At 38.1% G+C, this 15,199-nt stretch overlaps 1 protein-coding gene across 1 annotated transcript; it reads left to right on the top strand.

The window, feature by feature from the left end:
- Window positions 1-9,323: 9,323 nt before the first annotated feature.
- On the top strand, window positions 9,324-14,420 carry LOC116162160 (choline transporter-like protein 1). Its single transcript, XM_031475708.1, has 12 exons — window positions 9,324-9,687; window positions 11,438-11,586; window positions 11,634-11,687; window positions 11,736-11,796; window positions 11,848-11,911; window positions 11,962-12,070; window positions 12,579-12,759; window positions 12,807-13,039; window positions 13,087-13,346; window positions 13,792-13,958; window positions 14,008-14,100; window positions 14,147-14,420. Exons 1-12 carry the CDS (start codon window positions 9,514-9,516, stop codon window positions 14,321-14,323), a joined length of 1,722 nt encoding a protein of 573 aa, XP_031331568.1. The 5' UTR covers window positions 9,324-9,513; the 3' UTR covers window positions 14,324-14,420.
- Window positions 14,421-15,199: the final 779 nt, after the last annotated feature.

Genomic DNA, 15,199 nt, shown 5'->3' with positions numbered 1-15,199 from the left:
TTATCGATTGTAGTATTGAACCGCAATCCTTTGGAAACCTCTCCAAAATTACTTGAATAAATTTTTTTTGGAAACCTTCAGGAAGAAAGCCTTCGCTGGAATGTGATTGAAATTCCATTGCATATCCAAGACAAGCTTAGTGAGTTTTGTATAGCGTCTTTTGAAATTTTCGAATTGTTTATCCCCTGTTTAAATCACTTTTGAATCCTGAATTTCTCGCATTTCTGACCACACCGTATATTTGCGGACTCGGCCAGCTTTGCGGAACACCCGGTATCTAGAAGCGTTTTAAGTTGGGCGCTTAGTTACTAAGAAACCGTTCTGAATTACTTATTTGCTCTACAAGAGGAGGTGAGCGTTGTGTGTTTTCATTTTGTTTAATTGTTTGTCTTACCGCCGATAATGCACGTAAGTTTCGTAGTGAATTTTGCAACCGTTCCCGCAGGAATATTTAAATTGCTTTCTCAACCGACGAAAGCTCTCTTGCCAGGGAAGGGTTTTCCTCTCTAAAGGCGAGGATTAGTAATCCTGCCGAACTTGAGGTGGGCATGCCAAGACAACCTGCGGTTAGTGCTTGCTCCAGCGTCAGCAACTCACTCGGGCCAATTTCGAACTGGGAGGACTTTGCGAATATTGAGCCGCTGTTGGGGTCTGATTCTAGCAACGTCGGATAAATAATAGACAACTGTTGTCTACATACATAAGTATGAAAGAGCATTTTATACAAGTAAACCCATAAAGAGCGTCTAAAAAAGCGGCAGAGCACCTCGGGGTGACCCCACGGAGTCATTGAATTTGACCCATTTTCAATTGGCTCGTTACATGTGGTATATATGTTAACTGCAAAGTTTGAACCAAATCGGTCCAAGCGTTTGACAGTTATCGTGTTCACGGACAGACGGACACCATCGACTCCCCTATAAAGCTTGAATTGCTTTGCTCTGCCGCTTAATAAACACCTCATTATCCGGTTCAGTGGTAGAGCGTTAGACTATAAATTCGGAGGTCGGGTGTTCGAACCTGGGTTGAGGTGAATTTTTCATCTGTGGCAGAGATGGGAATTACCTTAGACCAGTTTGGAGCATTCTGCCGGCTACTCCAAATTAGGTTTTCCTGTAGTTTTCCTAATTCGTAAGGTAAATACCGGAGTAGTATGGAACAACTTAAGACCTACTGCAGAGGCACCCCTAAAAAGCAATGTGCGAGCGCTCTGTAATTGGGCGCAAGCCTGTTGAGGGCCCAGAACCAGAGCTGGGCAGTATTCGATTTTGTAAATACTTTTTAGTATTCAAATCCTTTTCAAATACTTTGTAATTAAATACTTTTATGGAAGCAGTATTTGTATTTGTAACTCAAATACTTTCACAAATATTTAGTATTCGAATACTTTGCAAAGTATTTGGATACTTCGTAAAGTATTCGAATACTTCGCATAGTATTTGAATACTTAACCTTCCTTTTTTACCAAAAATTGACTACTCCAAAATTTCTCGGGAAAACAATTTTTCTTATTAATTTTGGTGCTTATAATCCAAAACGATTCGATTAGACTTCTCAATCAAAAGTTATGGACTAGAAACCAATTACGAAAAAAAATTCAAAGGGCTGTAACTTTTGAACTAGTAGCCCAATCTTGGAACTGTTTGAAATTATGGATTCTACAGGCCACATTCTATAAGAAAATTTTTTTCCGGGTCGATCTGAGACAATTTTTTTTTCGGGGCTCAAAAAAAGGCAGTGTATAACCTTCCTTTTTTACCAAAAATCGACTACACCAAAATTTCTCGGGAAAACACTTTTTCTTATTAATTTTGGTGCGTAGAATCCAAAACAATTCGTACTTTTTCGATCAGACTTCTCAATCAAAAGTTATAGACTAGAAACCAATTTCGAAAGAAAATTCAAAGGGCTGTAACTTTTGAACTAGTAGCCCAATCTTGGAACTGTTTGGAATTATGGATTTTACAGGCCACATTCTATAAGAAATTTTATTTTTAAATTTTTAATATATTTGAGTGACAAGTATTTGAATACTTTTTACTGTATTCGAATACTTTTTATAGTATTCGAATACCTTTGATAGTATTAGAATACTTTTGAAAGTATTCGAATACTTTTGAAAGTATTCGAATACATTCTAAAGTATTTGAATACTTATTTTTTAAAGTATTTGAATACTTTTCAATGTATCTGTATCTAGTATTCGCTTGTGCTGAACGTAAAAGTATTTACTATTTAGTATTCAAATACTTTTTAAAGGTATTCTGCCCAGCTCTGCCCAGAACAAGAGAGGGTTAATAAATAAATAAATAAATAAAAATAAATAAATTATAAGGTGTGACTCAAATGCCCACCATACTACATGGGGGAGCACTAACGTCAACCCTAGGGATAAATCATTACCTGAATATCTATAACAAGTACTAATCTAGAGATTGTCGAAATCAGGCCGGCGAATCCACTCTGACCACATAATGAACTGTCAAGGCAATCCAGGAGCGATTATGTCAGATCATAAAATAATTTCATTTGAAGTTAACTGCAAGGGAGCCGTCCGAAAGGGTTACAGCAACCCCCAGGTAACGGATATTCCCCTTTACAAACGTCTCTTTGGAGGAAAACTTAGAGGGCACCCTTGCGGGAGCGCCTCTCGGCTCCTGTCCACTTACAGGATAAAGTAGATCTCCTTACCAACTCTATTGTGGAGTCATTTGAACAGGCTCTGACGACTGCCAAGACGCCCTAAACCACCCCAGGTGCAGGTGCAAAACGTTTTGAAAATGTGTAGCGAAACTTTCAAAATAACTTCTTGTGCGATTCTGGGATTTGAACAGAAATATCTTTTTTTCAACGTTGGCAATTTCGACCCCTTAATCCCATCACAGAATTATTGGGATGAATTGATTCGGTCACGCCAATTACCTTTGTTACGGAGGTCCCTAAGGTTATTCGGACATTTGCACTTGTGAAAATTAGTTACCATGCTACCATTTGGAGACAAGCAATTTGGGAAACATTTCCCAAATTATCTGAGAGCTTTTTTTGTAGACACTCCCCATGGTAACCAAGGATTCTACAGTCACCTAAAAATTTCCAAAACTTCAAATGCTATTCTTAACAGCCGTGTGAAATTGATAGTTTTTTTTAAGTTTTAAATGACAATGATTTATAAATTTCAGTATCTTCGTACTTCCTGACAATTCCACGGCCAGGAGACTTGCTTGTAAGAGATAATGACATATACGAAAATAAGCGCTAGCATTTCAAGTGAAATGGTCTTGAAATACCCAAAACATGTCCACATTACCTTGAAAGGTATAAATAAACTTTATAAACAATTAACATTAAAATTGGTCGTCCAACTTACTAATTTGAATTAATCGGCACGTCTCTGTAACGGTATATCCTCCTCTCAAGTCACTGAACGCGCAAAATGATCGGGAATTTTCCCCTAACTACACCAAATTTCGTTACACCACGTGGTCAGTTTACTATGCTAAATCTGTGGCATTTGGTCCCAAATGACCACATCGGTTCTGTACAAAACAGTTCAACATAATTAATGAGGCATCAGTTTTGACAGTAAAACGCCTTAATGCCTTGCTTCGATGTTCAATTTCGTGCATGTACGTCTGTCCGGATGTCCGGCACAAACTACCTTAACCCATCTCGTACGTTTATGCCTACCACACTTGCTACTTTGTATTGTTACAGAAACATTTTAAATAAAATGTTACATAAGGAAAAATGAAATAATTTTTTTATGGATAATCACTAGGTATTCAAATCATAATGTACAATATCACCTTCATGAATAAAATTGTAGTGACCCCATACGTTTTTCCCCCGACCAACTCAATAAAAAAGCGCCATTGTATTACATTCGTGAAAAAAAAACTTCCCAGAATGCATGAAGAAGCCATAGCAACGTTTTGTCGCGTTACAGCGATCTTACCCTTGATGGTTTTGCATACGTCAAATTTTTATTTCCTTGTTTACGACAAATTTCATGTTTGTATTTTGACAAATATTTTTAATTGAATGTTAAGCCTATTTATAACAAACTCAGTAATAAGCTGGAAGGTTTTTCGGTTTTGCTCATCTACTGATTGATTGAAGTCCTAATGCAACAGAAATAAAAAAGTTATACCCATTTTGGGGTTACGTTGTTAACAGTCCATCTTCTTATTCATCTACATATTCTTCATGACAGTTGTAGGGCAGGGAACACTCAATCGCCCCTTCCTTATCCCCAGACCTCCTCATTCTATATTCCTTACCAAAACGTACCATATACCACAATTCGTTAGGAGGGAAAAATTCGATGGTCCTCCATAGAAGATAATCAGGAAAGTTCCACCTTCGTATTTTTGTCTCCATTTTCTTCATCGAGCTCTTGTATATCTTTCTCGGCCTCATTTTAAGGTTGATTTGTAGTGTAGCGAACATTCCAGAAATTCCTATAGACATCGTGGCCCCATGTGAGATTAGTCATCGGTGATAAAGAACGAAGACAGATGTGACGTCATTTGTCCGGGAAATATCACGTATTTTGTTCTAGAATGTTCGCGACCACTCGGAAACGCTCGACTTTAGCAAATCAGATTGCGACAGTTCCAACTTCGATTTGCTTGTGTTACATTATAAACCATAAGTGATAAATAATGATTACTGTTATAAATTAATCCATTTTAAGACTGCTATAAATTTATTGATAATTAGTTAGAAATAAACAACTGCTCCAGTTATCGGTCAAGCTAAAATCGTAACTGGTCAACAAGAAATAAGAAGTAGGTATGGTTCAAGATGAGATATAGAGTGTCCAAGATAACATTTATACGGTAAAAAGTGAAATGAAAGCTGAAATCGATAAACTAATAAAACAATTTATGCTAATGAGTGAAAAACGCGAAAAAAGTGATGTATCGTCTGTGATAGCACAAGATCTACTTGCTGTTCCACAATGGTCCCACAAAGAAGCTCTCGAACCGTGTGAAAGTATTGGTATAACAAAGGTTCGAAGTAAACCACCCACATTCGATGGAAAATCACCGTGGTCCACCTACTCGAGACAGAGATCAAAAATAAAGGCACAATAAATAATAAAATAAGGAAGAGAAGGCAACTTTCCTGATAGTTGCGATACGTGGAAATGCGTTGGATGTGTTGCGTACGATTCCAGAACACCAGCAGAAGGATTTAACTTCAGAGAAAGGACTTTTGGGCCGAAGCGATATGCTACTCAGAAAATATATACGGGAGATGCCCAACCTATTCAGCAACATCCCAGGAAGACTACCATAGCTTAAACGCGACAAAGCTGAGAAATCATCGGCGACAAGGAATAAATGAACTATCCAGTAGTCCTTGGACTTCACCTGTGGTGGTAGTGAAGAAGAAATATGGGTCGTGCTATAGAACAAGAGTTGCCTGAACTGTATCTTCACTGCAACCGTCGTCCGTGTTGCCAGACGCAACAGTTTTAAGAGGGGGGCAGTGTAGCGAATATTCCAGAAATCCCGATAGACGCCGAGAACATTCTGGAAAGAATGTTGTTTGCTATATAAGGAAATCGAATTGTGTTTCGAGTTCAGTTCCAACATCGATGTTATGTTATAAATTGTGAGCGATAAATATTATAATTTACCTACTATTATTATACTAAGACTGTTGTAAATTTATTGATAATTAATTTTGTAAATAAATAAACGACGTAATTAAATTTACGTTACAGTACGAAGGTTTGGAACGTACAAACTGAGTTAGATTTGCTTTCTTTACAAACAATTATTAATTGTTGTGGCATTTTTAAACAAGCAGAAGTGTTTTTTGAACATCTAATTACCATTTGTAATTAGAAGGCGCTCGCGAGACTTACACCATGCATCGAAAGTATTACAATGGGTTTAGAAAAAAATAAAAATTCCTACGATATAAGTAGCTAACAAGAAACGCAATAAAATTGATCATACATTGCGTAATGTTTTTGGGAAAAATGAACTGAAACCCTCCACCTATTTGGAGCATTTTCGTCTTCTTTCTCCACCTTCTCTTTGTTGCAAAGATCAATTATCATCATATCTTCTTTGAAGTAACGGTACAAAAATATGCAAATTTGTGTGACAACTGCAATCGTATGTAAATGATTATTGTTTTGATCGTCATGGTCAGCTGATCGTAAAAATACAAAATTAAAAAAAAATAATTTATTGCACGTCGCACCGTGTGGGTAAAACTGTCAATCACGTGAGCAAACGTAGTCCGTACTTAATCACCAAGTGCCCACGTACCGTTATTTGTTTTTAACAGATAAACTATTAATACCTTCCCAAAGCAAAGCGAGCTAAGAAAAACATTCAAAAAATGGGACTTCACCGAGGAAATCGTTTTGCAAACTTCATGCTCGCGCGACGTTAAGGACCCGTTATGCAACAAGCATTGTATCCGAGTACCTAGTGCAAACACATCATTGATTTTCGGTTTTATAAATCATTTCAACTGTTTAATTGAATTGCAAAAAACCCAGCCTTTAGAGCCCTTGCATAAGCTTTTATCAGCCCTTACATTTGTTCTAGATCATTCAGAATATTTCAGTCGCGTACTTTTTAAAAATCTCCTATCACTCTCTAAAGCCCTTAAAAAGTTACATGATTTAAACAAAAATCCTCAACAGCATCTGGAAGACTTCTAAACACTTTAAGATCGTTCAAGGGGTTTTCTAGATTATACTACAGTCTGCGGAGTCCTTCATAGCATTTAATGATCTTGCTTTCAAAAGCCTTCAAGGGCATTTTGCAGGCCTTCATTCTTTACAAACCTTTAAAAACCTTAAAAAGGTTTCAAGAGTCAGCAAAAGGAGCATTTTGAAGTCTTTGTGAGCTCTTAAGAGCCATTAAAGGTGGTACCCATTTTGATTTTCAACAGGAAACATTCAGATTGTTGACCTTATAAGAGTCCCTAAGAGTGTATTCGAGAATATTTAAAGTGACCCAAACACCTACCGAAAGCCTCCAAGGGTTTAACGAGTGGTCAAAAGGCTTTTAGAGATCGCAAAGGTCATTTATGGGTCCATAAAACCTTATGACCTATTACATTTATGCATTCATCATTCTCAAACTACCAAATTACTTATTTGCATTTATTTATTCGTAAACAGTACAATTTTTGATTGAACCATAACGTAACGATGCGTTTATTTTATTTATTTATAACGTAACCATGTGCAATTTAAGTAATGTAAACAAGTCTCATTGTTTTGCAAGGAGTTTTTATCATATTTTCGCTTTGTGTGTACTCTGTTCATGTTTCTATTCTGTTTTTTTTGTCTTGTCTAATTGTTGTTCCTTGTCGTGTAAGTTATAATTCGTTGATGTTAGTTAGGTACAATGGTCTTGGCCCCAAGTTAAATGTATAAACTTGGTTCATTCTTTTAAGCAATTTGGGGAACCGATTCTACCCTCTGTTCCTTCTTGTTAGGCTCTTTGGAGTTTGGTACCTTCTGGAATTTTTTCAAGTTCCTCGCAGTACCTCCTCCACGAGTCACGTTTTGTCTTTCTTATGGCCTTATTGTATTGGATATACCTTCTGCAGAGGCACCTCTAAATAGCATTATACGGGTCACTTTGTAATTGGGCGCATGCCTGTTGAGGGCCCTGAACAAGAGAGGGATAATAAATAAATAAATAAATAAAAATATTTATGTATATAACTTCCAAGAAAGACTCTAACTTTCGTAATTATGAACTGATTTCGACCAAACTTTAAGGGTTTGTCAGTTGGTGTAGGTTACTTATGAATATCTCGATCAAGTTCGTGAAGTGGAACAAAATGGCGGACTCTTTCATATGTTAATGCGGTTAAAGAAATCTACCTACTGCTGATCGGCCGAGCCGAAAGGGATTTAATTGCTTCTTATTGGTTCAAAGCTCGCTTCAACGAATCTGTCGAACCACGATCCAAAGTCTACCTTTTACAAAGGCTTTCATTAGCAATCCAATGTGGTAATGCAGCCAGCAGGGGCATTTTACCACAACATCAAAAAATGAATCAAATATTTCTACTTTTATTAACGATCCTCGAGATCGTTTATAATTTTGTATTGCTGTCTGTCCGTCTGTGCACGATAACATTGTGTAGAAACGTCCGAACCTTTTGAAAATTGATACACATATTCTTCAGGATATAAGAAAGGTCGTTACGTTTCGGCTACGTATGCCAAAAAGTTACAGTCCAAAAAATGCCCAAACCTCCAAAAAGAGTTCTTTTATAACTCTTGTTACAAAGAACATATGAATGTCCGATTTTCTGCGTTCTGCGTTACTTAAACATCAGGCAACTATGCAGAGGAAAAAAATATTGCGCATGCGCATTACAATTTTTGTATGTGCGCAATCCCAATTTTTTTAATTTGTTAAGATACCTATTTCAATGAAATTTTGTATGTAGACACCTCAAATAAAAGTAAAACTAATGCCGATTCAAAAAATTTGTTTTACAAGCTGTGATGATCTGGTGGGATAGAATCAACCCCTTAAGGGTGTGAGGTATGTGGAGTGAAGATCTCGAGGGTCGTTCGGTATTCAGTGGTATCGGATTTTTTCTAATATAATGGTATACGTTTTTTGTTTTCTATGTAAACCAATAAAATCATCAAATTTTACATTATTTTCGAAATTATTCATATTTAATCAAACTTGTTAAAACCTAGGTACTATATTTAATATTTGTTTAATACATTATTTATTTAAGATTTTGCACCAAAAATTAAAGTGAATGAAGTTTTTCTCTGTTCCCTCATTATTTTTTGCTGGTGCCAGTATACTTTTGCATTAAACTTAAACCGGCCCTGTTAATAATAAATTATTAAGCAATGCCATGCTGGGTTTAATTGTAAAACTTGCTCTGTAATATTCTATTAGGAAGATATTGGTCTACTGTATTTATATTATAAATGGCACTGAAATCAACAAAAGGCCGACCGTGTAACATATCATTTTTATACACAATTTAGTGATACAAAGAACAAAAACGCAACTCTTAGCAGAAAAAAACCAAGGCGCCTGAAGTATGTCCAAGAGTTATGCTTGGAGAGGGGGACAAAAACCCGTAGATAAAATGTTTGTTCGATTATAATTTTTGTGCAATGCAACTATCAACAAAAGCTTAGGGAAAAAAACTTAACAGGAAAACTGGACCGTTATTACAATCACGAATCGATAACGAAATGTTTGTTTATAGTCAGCACCCCCACTTTGTTGAAATACTAAATCCCTCTTGCTTTATTACTAAGCCCCTCCACCGTTTGCTGAAGAAGGATGGCGCAAGCATGCAGACGGGACAACGAACTAAATGTAGCCGATAATGTAATGCATTCATTCCCCATGTGCTTCGCAAGCAAATGTATCTTTTTCTGTGATTATTATTAGTCATCCACTCAGTAATGATCTCGAATTTCCTTTGTGCGTGGATGCTGAAATAACTTTTTGTTAGCGAGTGAAAGTTTGTGCTTGAATAATGGAATCCATAAGGACGATTAATGCCGCCGTCAATTTGATCAGGGGCCATCGACAATATGAACAACACGTGAACGAAGACGAAGAGAATTCGTCCGACAATGTGGTTACAGGAAACAGGGAGAGGACCGACGTTCCTTTTATTATTGTACAGGCCGTTTCTTTGGCCGCTTTGGTAAGTATCGAAGAATTTTTACAACCAAATACATGAAACCGGTTGCCGGTTTGTTATTGTGACCTTGAAATGTACCCGCAATGGCGACAGAGGATTCTTAACTTCCGGTTTTGAATGTGATTAGATTATGGTAAACGGTAGACACCAATTTTTTCCTCTCTATTTTCTGCTTACAGCCCACAATTTACCGGTACATCTATACTTTTGATATTTGACTATTTTTTTCATACTTACAGTTACATGTTTATCATATCCTGGTGCCCAAACTTTCAGAAATGTTACGGAAACGTGTAGCATGGTTTATAAATTATAATAGAGAATTTTGGAAACTAGGAAAAGCGTTGAAAACGATAAAGAAAGTTGTGAAGGTTTCGTAAACGTGTCGGAAATATTTAGAAATTGTAGAAAATAAGTCGGAAATGCATAAGAAATTACAAAAAATATGGAGAAAATAATGAAAATGTAGCAATTATACATACAGGGTGTAGAACCGGTTTACCGGACCATAGAGATTTCAATGCCAATTTTTTTATATAGAAATATTTTCTCCCCTAATTAATTTAGAGCGAAGTTGTAAATAGGTTTCAGATTTATAATTTCCGTAATTTCCCATAACAAAACATAGAATAGACGCAGAATTTTACAATCTACAAAAAATCTATTTACAACAATGCTGTAAAACAATTGAGTGAGAAAATATTTCAATATAAAGCAATTACTATTGAAATCTGGTGCGTAAACCAATTCTACACCCTGTATATAAAATTTTGAAAATCTAACAGCGAATTTTAATTTTGTTAAAATTACGTGACCTTTTGGAGTGAGGTTTCTGCTTTTCGAGCGCCCTGCAATACTAAGGCATCTTGGCAGTCTTCAGAGGACATGGCAGTTCAAAAGACTCCACAATGGAGTTGGTAAGAAGACTTACGCCGGCAGGAGGCGTCCCCCCAGAAAGGGTGCTCTCTAAGTTTTTTTCTAAGGAGATGTTTGTAAAATCTGTTACCTTGGGCGCTAACCCTTTTGGACGGCTCCCTTGCAGTTAATTTCAAATGCAGTTATTCTATGATCGGACATAGTCGCTTCTGGAGTGTTGCCAGAATTTCCCGGGGGATGTACTGATGCTATTATTACTTGAGCTTTACCCTGTATGTCACAGCTTAACTGTATGGTCGTTGGCAGCGCCTCAGTATTCGCCCCCCCCCCTCCCTCCCGGCGATTAGGTTAGCGTGATCTCCCTCCCTCAATGCGGAAAACTATCAGCATTCCTATTACCTATTATTATCATAACTCTCTTGTTCTGGGCCCTCAACAGACTTTCGCCCAATTACAGAGTGACCCGCATAATGCGTTTTAGAGGTGCCCCTGCAGAAGGTCTTTAGTTGTTCTATACTCCTCCGGTATTTACCTTACGAATTAATGGCGCACCATCATCGATTACACCAGAGACATTTTGGCGTGATCGTTTTTCTTTCCGTTCGCCCAAATTTCCATTAGGACTGAATGTCAGCACCATCGATTCTGTTTCCTGTGGTGTCTCAACAGGGCTATAAATGTCACCAGCGTCGAATTTAGTTCCCCCAGTTTGTTACGAGAGTCTCACTGCCCGTCTCAGAGTCATCTTCAAAGACAGACGGAGATGGTTACCTTCCGAGTATAAAAAAATTGTCGCAGGGAGGCAACATCCTTAGGAAGGGGGCGGTGTAACGTAACAACGGAATGAAAATTGTTTAGCATAAATTCTTTCTTATAGGCAGCCTTCATCGGTTACTGCATGGTTACCGGCGATATCGAAAGAATTACAGTTGGTCATGATAATTGCGGGAACGTGTGCGGAAAGGTGAACAGCTTCAACGTGGAGAACGCCGAGATATGTAAGGCTGAAGACATGACAGATAAACCGTAAGTTGATCGATAGTAAGTTGCATGTTTCCATCACTTTGTTATAGGTTGTTTCTCGTATCTTCCCATGCTTGCGTTGAAACCTGCCCCTCTGGATATGAGTAAATAATAACATGTCCTTAGATTTTTCATTAATCAGTTTATTGCAGGCGTTTCGGAAGGCGATGCTTATCGTCAGAACACCGAGTAACTCACGATTCAATATTTGATGTTGGTTTTCTATACATTTCGTTACTTACACCACTAAACTTTGTGTTTTAGAGTATAGGTCGAGATTTTCAGATTTGCACTCCTGATATTGTTGGTTTGACATTTTTGGCACTGAGTAAGTATAAGTAATGTTGGTATGACATCGTATAATAGTAATTATTGTAGCATTCTCGTTCGTTATCTTTCTTATATTGAGATATTTGACTGCTGCATTTGTATGGACTGTATTATTTGGTGTTCTGTTTGCGTGTGCTGCTCTTACTGGATTCTTTTGGTAAGTAAGCAGAATCTCGTATTTTTTTGCTTGCTCTAAAAATTCGAAACTTTTGATGGTATCTAAAATTTTGAAAATTGTCTAGTTAAAAAGTACTCTGTACAAAGGGTATAGGCAATTCTGAAAAAATGCCAGAATTGTATAAAGTTCATTTTACAGAACCTTCGTAGGTTTTCCAGAGTCATTTAGCTTGGATCAAACATTGTAACGATCTTAGAAGGTTTTCGAAACATCCTAAAGAGTCTCATCCATCGTTTCCGAGTTTCGTGCTTTTTCCGAGTTTCGTGCTTTTTCCGAGCACTCTTGGCATTTTCCAGTATAGAAAAAACTAGAAAGCTCTCAAAGTCTGAAAAGCGGGAGAATGAGACTCTGGAAAGCTCTGAAGTTTCGAAAGTACCTATCAGAACATTCAAAGCTCCTCCATAACCCCCTCGTTTACTTATTTGGATCGGTTAAATTTAATCTAGGGGGGGGGGGGATCCAGCAACTAAAGATAATATAATTGTAGGTACCTAACGGAAACGACCGAAGGATTGACTCCGTTGGCGATAATAAGCAGTATATTCACCATAATATTAATCCTGGTGGTGTTAGTGCTACGACGCCGGATCGAGTTGGTCATTCAGCTTTTAAAGGAGGCAGGAAAGTCGATAACCGCCGTTCCGATGCTTCTACTGCAACCACTCTTGGTAATATGATCACTTCGAAGGAAGTGTACAAACGTAAGTTATTGCAGACGTGTGTCGCGTTGGGAGTGGCGGCCATCGCTTGGGTGTACTTCACGCTTTGGATCGAAAGCACAGGTAGCGTTCGAGAAATCTATTCTGGTCAAATTGTTTTTTACAAAAACGGACTATACCATTTCATTCGATGGTACAACTTGTTCATAATGCTCTGGATGATTCAGTTTATATACGGATGCCAGAATATGATCATAGCTGGTACTGTCTCAAGATGGTACTTTACTCGGTAAGACTGATACTAACTCTGCTGAGGATGATTGATTCTTGTTTCAGAAACAAAGCGGCTCTTGGTAACCCTATGCTGACTAGTGTGTCTACTATGTTGCGCTATCACTTGGGAACCATATCGTTCGGGTCACTTTTGGTCGCACTCGTTCAAATTTTACGAGTTGCCCTACGTTCTTGTCGCAGATTTCAGAGGTACCTGCTGTTTTTGTGCTGCTTGTGTTGCGTTACATCACGCATCGACGAGTGCATGAACTATATAGAAAGCTTTTTGAAGTATTTGACGAGGAACGCCTACATTGTGACATGTAAGCTATTTGTTGTTGCAAAAAAAAGAGGACAGTCTGACGCAAACACCAAAAACCACAAAAAACGCGAGAACCTGAAGTACCTTTGACTTCTCGTATATCTTTGGATGGCAGATTTGCAAGCATCTCACAACCCTATTCATATCTAACCAGACCACTTCCTAAATCCGTTCTCATCCGTTCCACACTTGAACAATTTAGCCCCCAAAGGACCGTTTTTCTTTCGGCTTTTGCTTTCAGACCTCAATTTGCAATACGATTCCGCCACGAGGCCATTCGAGACCACGGCCAATTTATTCTTTAACATCTATCGTTTGCCAGCTACGGTTGTTCAAGCATTACGTCGTCACGCCTCCTCCTGGAGGCTTTTTTGTGGTTTTTCTCGTTTGTTTCAGCTCCGCAACGGCAACAACGTGCGTCGAGAAATAAATGGACATTTTTTCAGCGATACATGGAACTGAGTTCATTAAATCGGGAACCAAAGCGTTCAAGCTAATTCTGGAGAACGTCCTGCAAATCGCCGTAATTAACTCCGTGGGAGATTTTGTTTTGGTACTCTCAAAAGTGTTGATAGTTGTCGCTACCCTACTAGTAGGTGTTGCTTTGACGCAGGTACTCCTACTTTCGTTGACGCAATGAAACTTAATTCATTCTTTTCTAGAACAATGTGCACATAAACAATCGGTGGGCCATTCTGTTATTGGTAGGTGCCGTTGCTTACTTAATAGCGCACTGTTTCATTACGATTTATGAGGTAAGCGTCAAAGGCCGTACGTAAGACACTATGTGGTTTGCTTTAGATGGCGGTCGACACAATCTTCATCTGTTTCTGCGAAGATTGCGAAATGAACGACGGCATGACGCGCCCTTACTACATGTCGCACTCTCTGATGGAGTTCGTCGAAAAGTCTAGGACTGTGCTGAACATAAAATCGCAGGAAAATGTGATCGACAATCCTGCAGTTGTAGCTATATAGTTTTACTTTTTTATATGCGTTAAAAATGTTGCAAATGTTGATGCAGCACGAATTAGTGTTTGTTTGTACTTTCAATCAAATTGTGATACGCATTGAATTTCTTTTCTTATTAAATGTTTTTTTGCAACTGGCCCCAGGTATAGATACTCGCACCCTCGTTCGGGAATTGCGGGCTACAGTCTCGAGTGGTGCCCTAGTTCTACTCAGCTAAAAAAGATTTAGTTTCCGAACTGTAACCCAATTACTAGACGCTCCATCAGCTGTTATCAACCAAATAATGGAAGGCCGCACGTTTGTGGATGCTGAACTGCGAGAACCAGTGGGCAATTGAATGGTCCGACAGGCCAATTCCTCTAAAACATCGGTTAGATGTGCGTCTGAAGGTTAAGATGTCTCCAAGGTGCCCTGCCCGAGATCTCTTTTATTCCTTGCCATCAACTTCTATTTTCTCGCATCTTTGACTTTTAGAACATCTGCTTCGTATTCCTCACATGATATGTATTGTCGGTATTAATAAATTAAATTGTTGTTGTTTGTTATATCGTTGATCTCTTCGGCCTCTTGGTCTTTGCCTTTTTGCATCTTCAGCGTTTACTGGTACCTCCCTTTTTTGGTTTCTTGGACTTTTCCGCCTATCAAACAGCGTAGAAGCAACACAAATCTTTCGAACAAGTGTAAACCCGCAATTTTGTTTTGCTCATCAAACCCTTTTCCTGCATCTTCAATTTTTTCACATTTCTAGGTCCAGTGACGTTTTTGAAGCACTTGGTCGCAAATTGTTCGAAAACGTCACATTAGAAATTAACTAGATTTTCACCATCACGGGTTCACGCTAAAGTACGTCATTTGTAATTTAGAAAAAATCCATGTTTGAGG

This window comes from Photinus pyralis, unplaced genomic scaffold (assembly GCF_008802855.1).
Source record: "Photinus pyralis isolate 1611_PpyrPB1 unplaced genomic scaffold, Ppyr1.3 Ppyr1.4_LG10, whole genome shotgun sequence".
Taxonomy (NCBI): domain Eukaryota; kingdom Metazoa; phylum Arthropoda; class Insecta; order Coleoptera; family Lampyridae; genus Photinus; species Photinus pyralis.
This window is presented reverse-complemented; position numbering and strand designations above follow the sequence as displayed.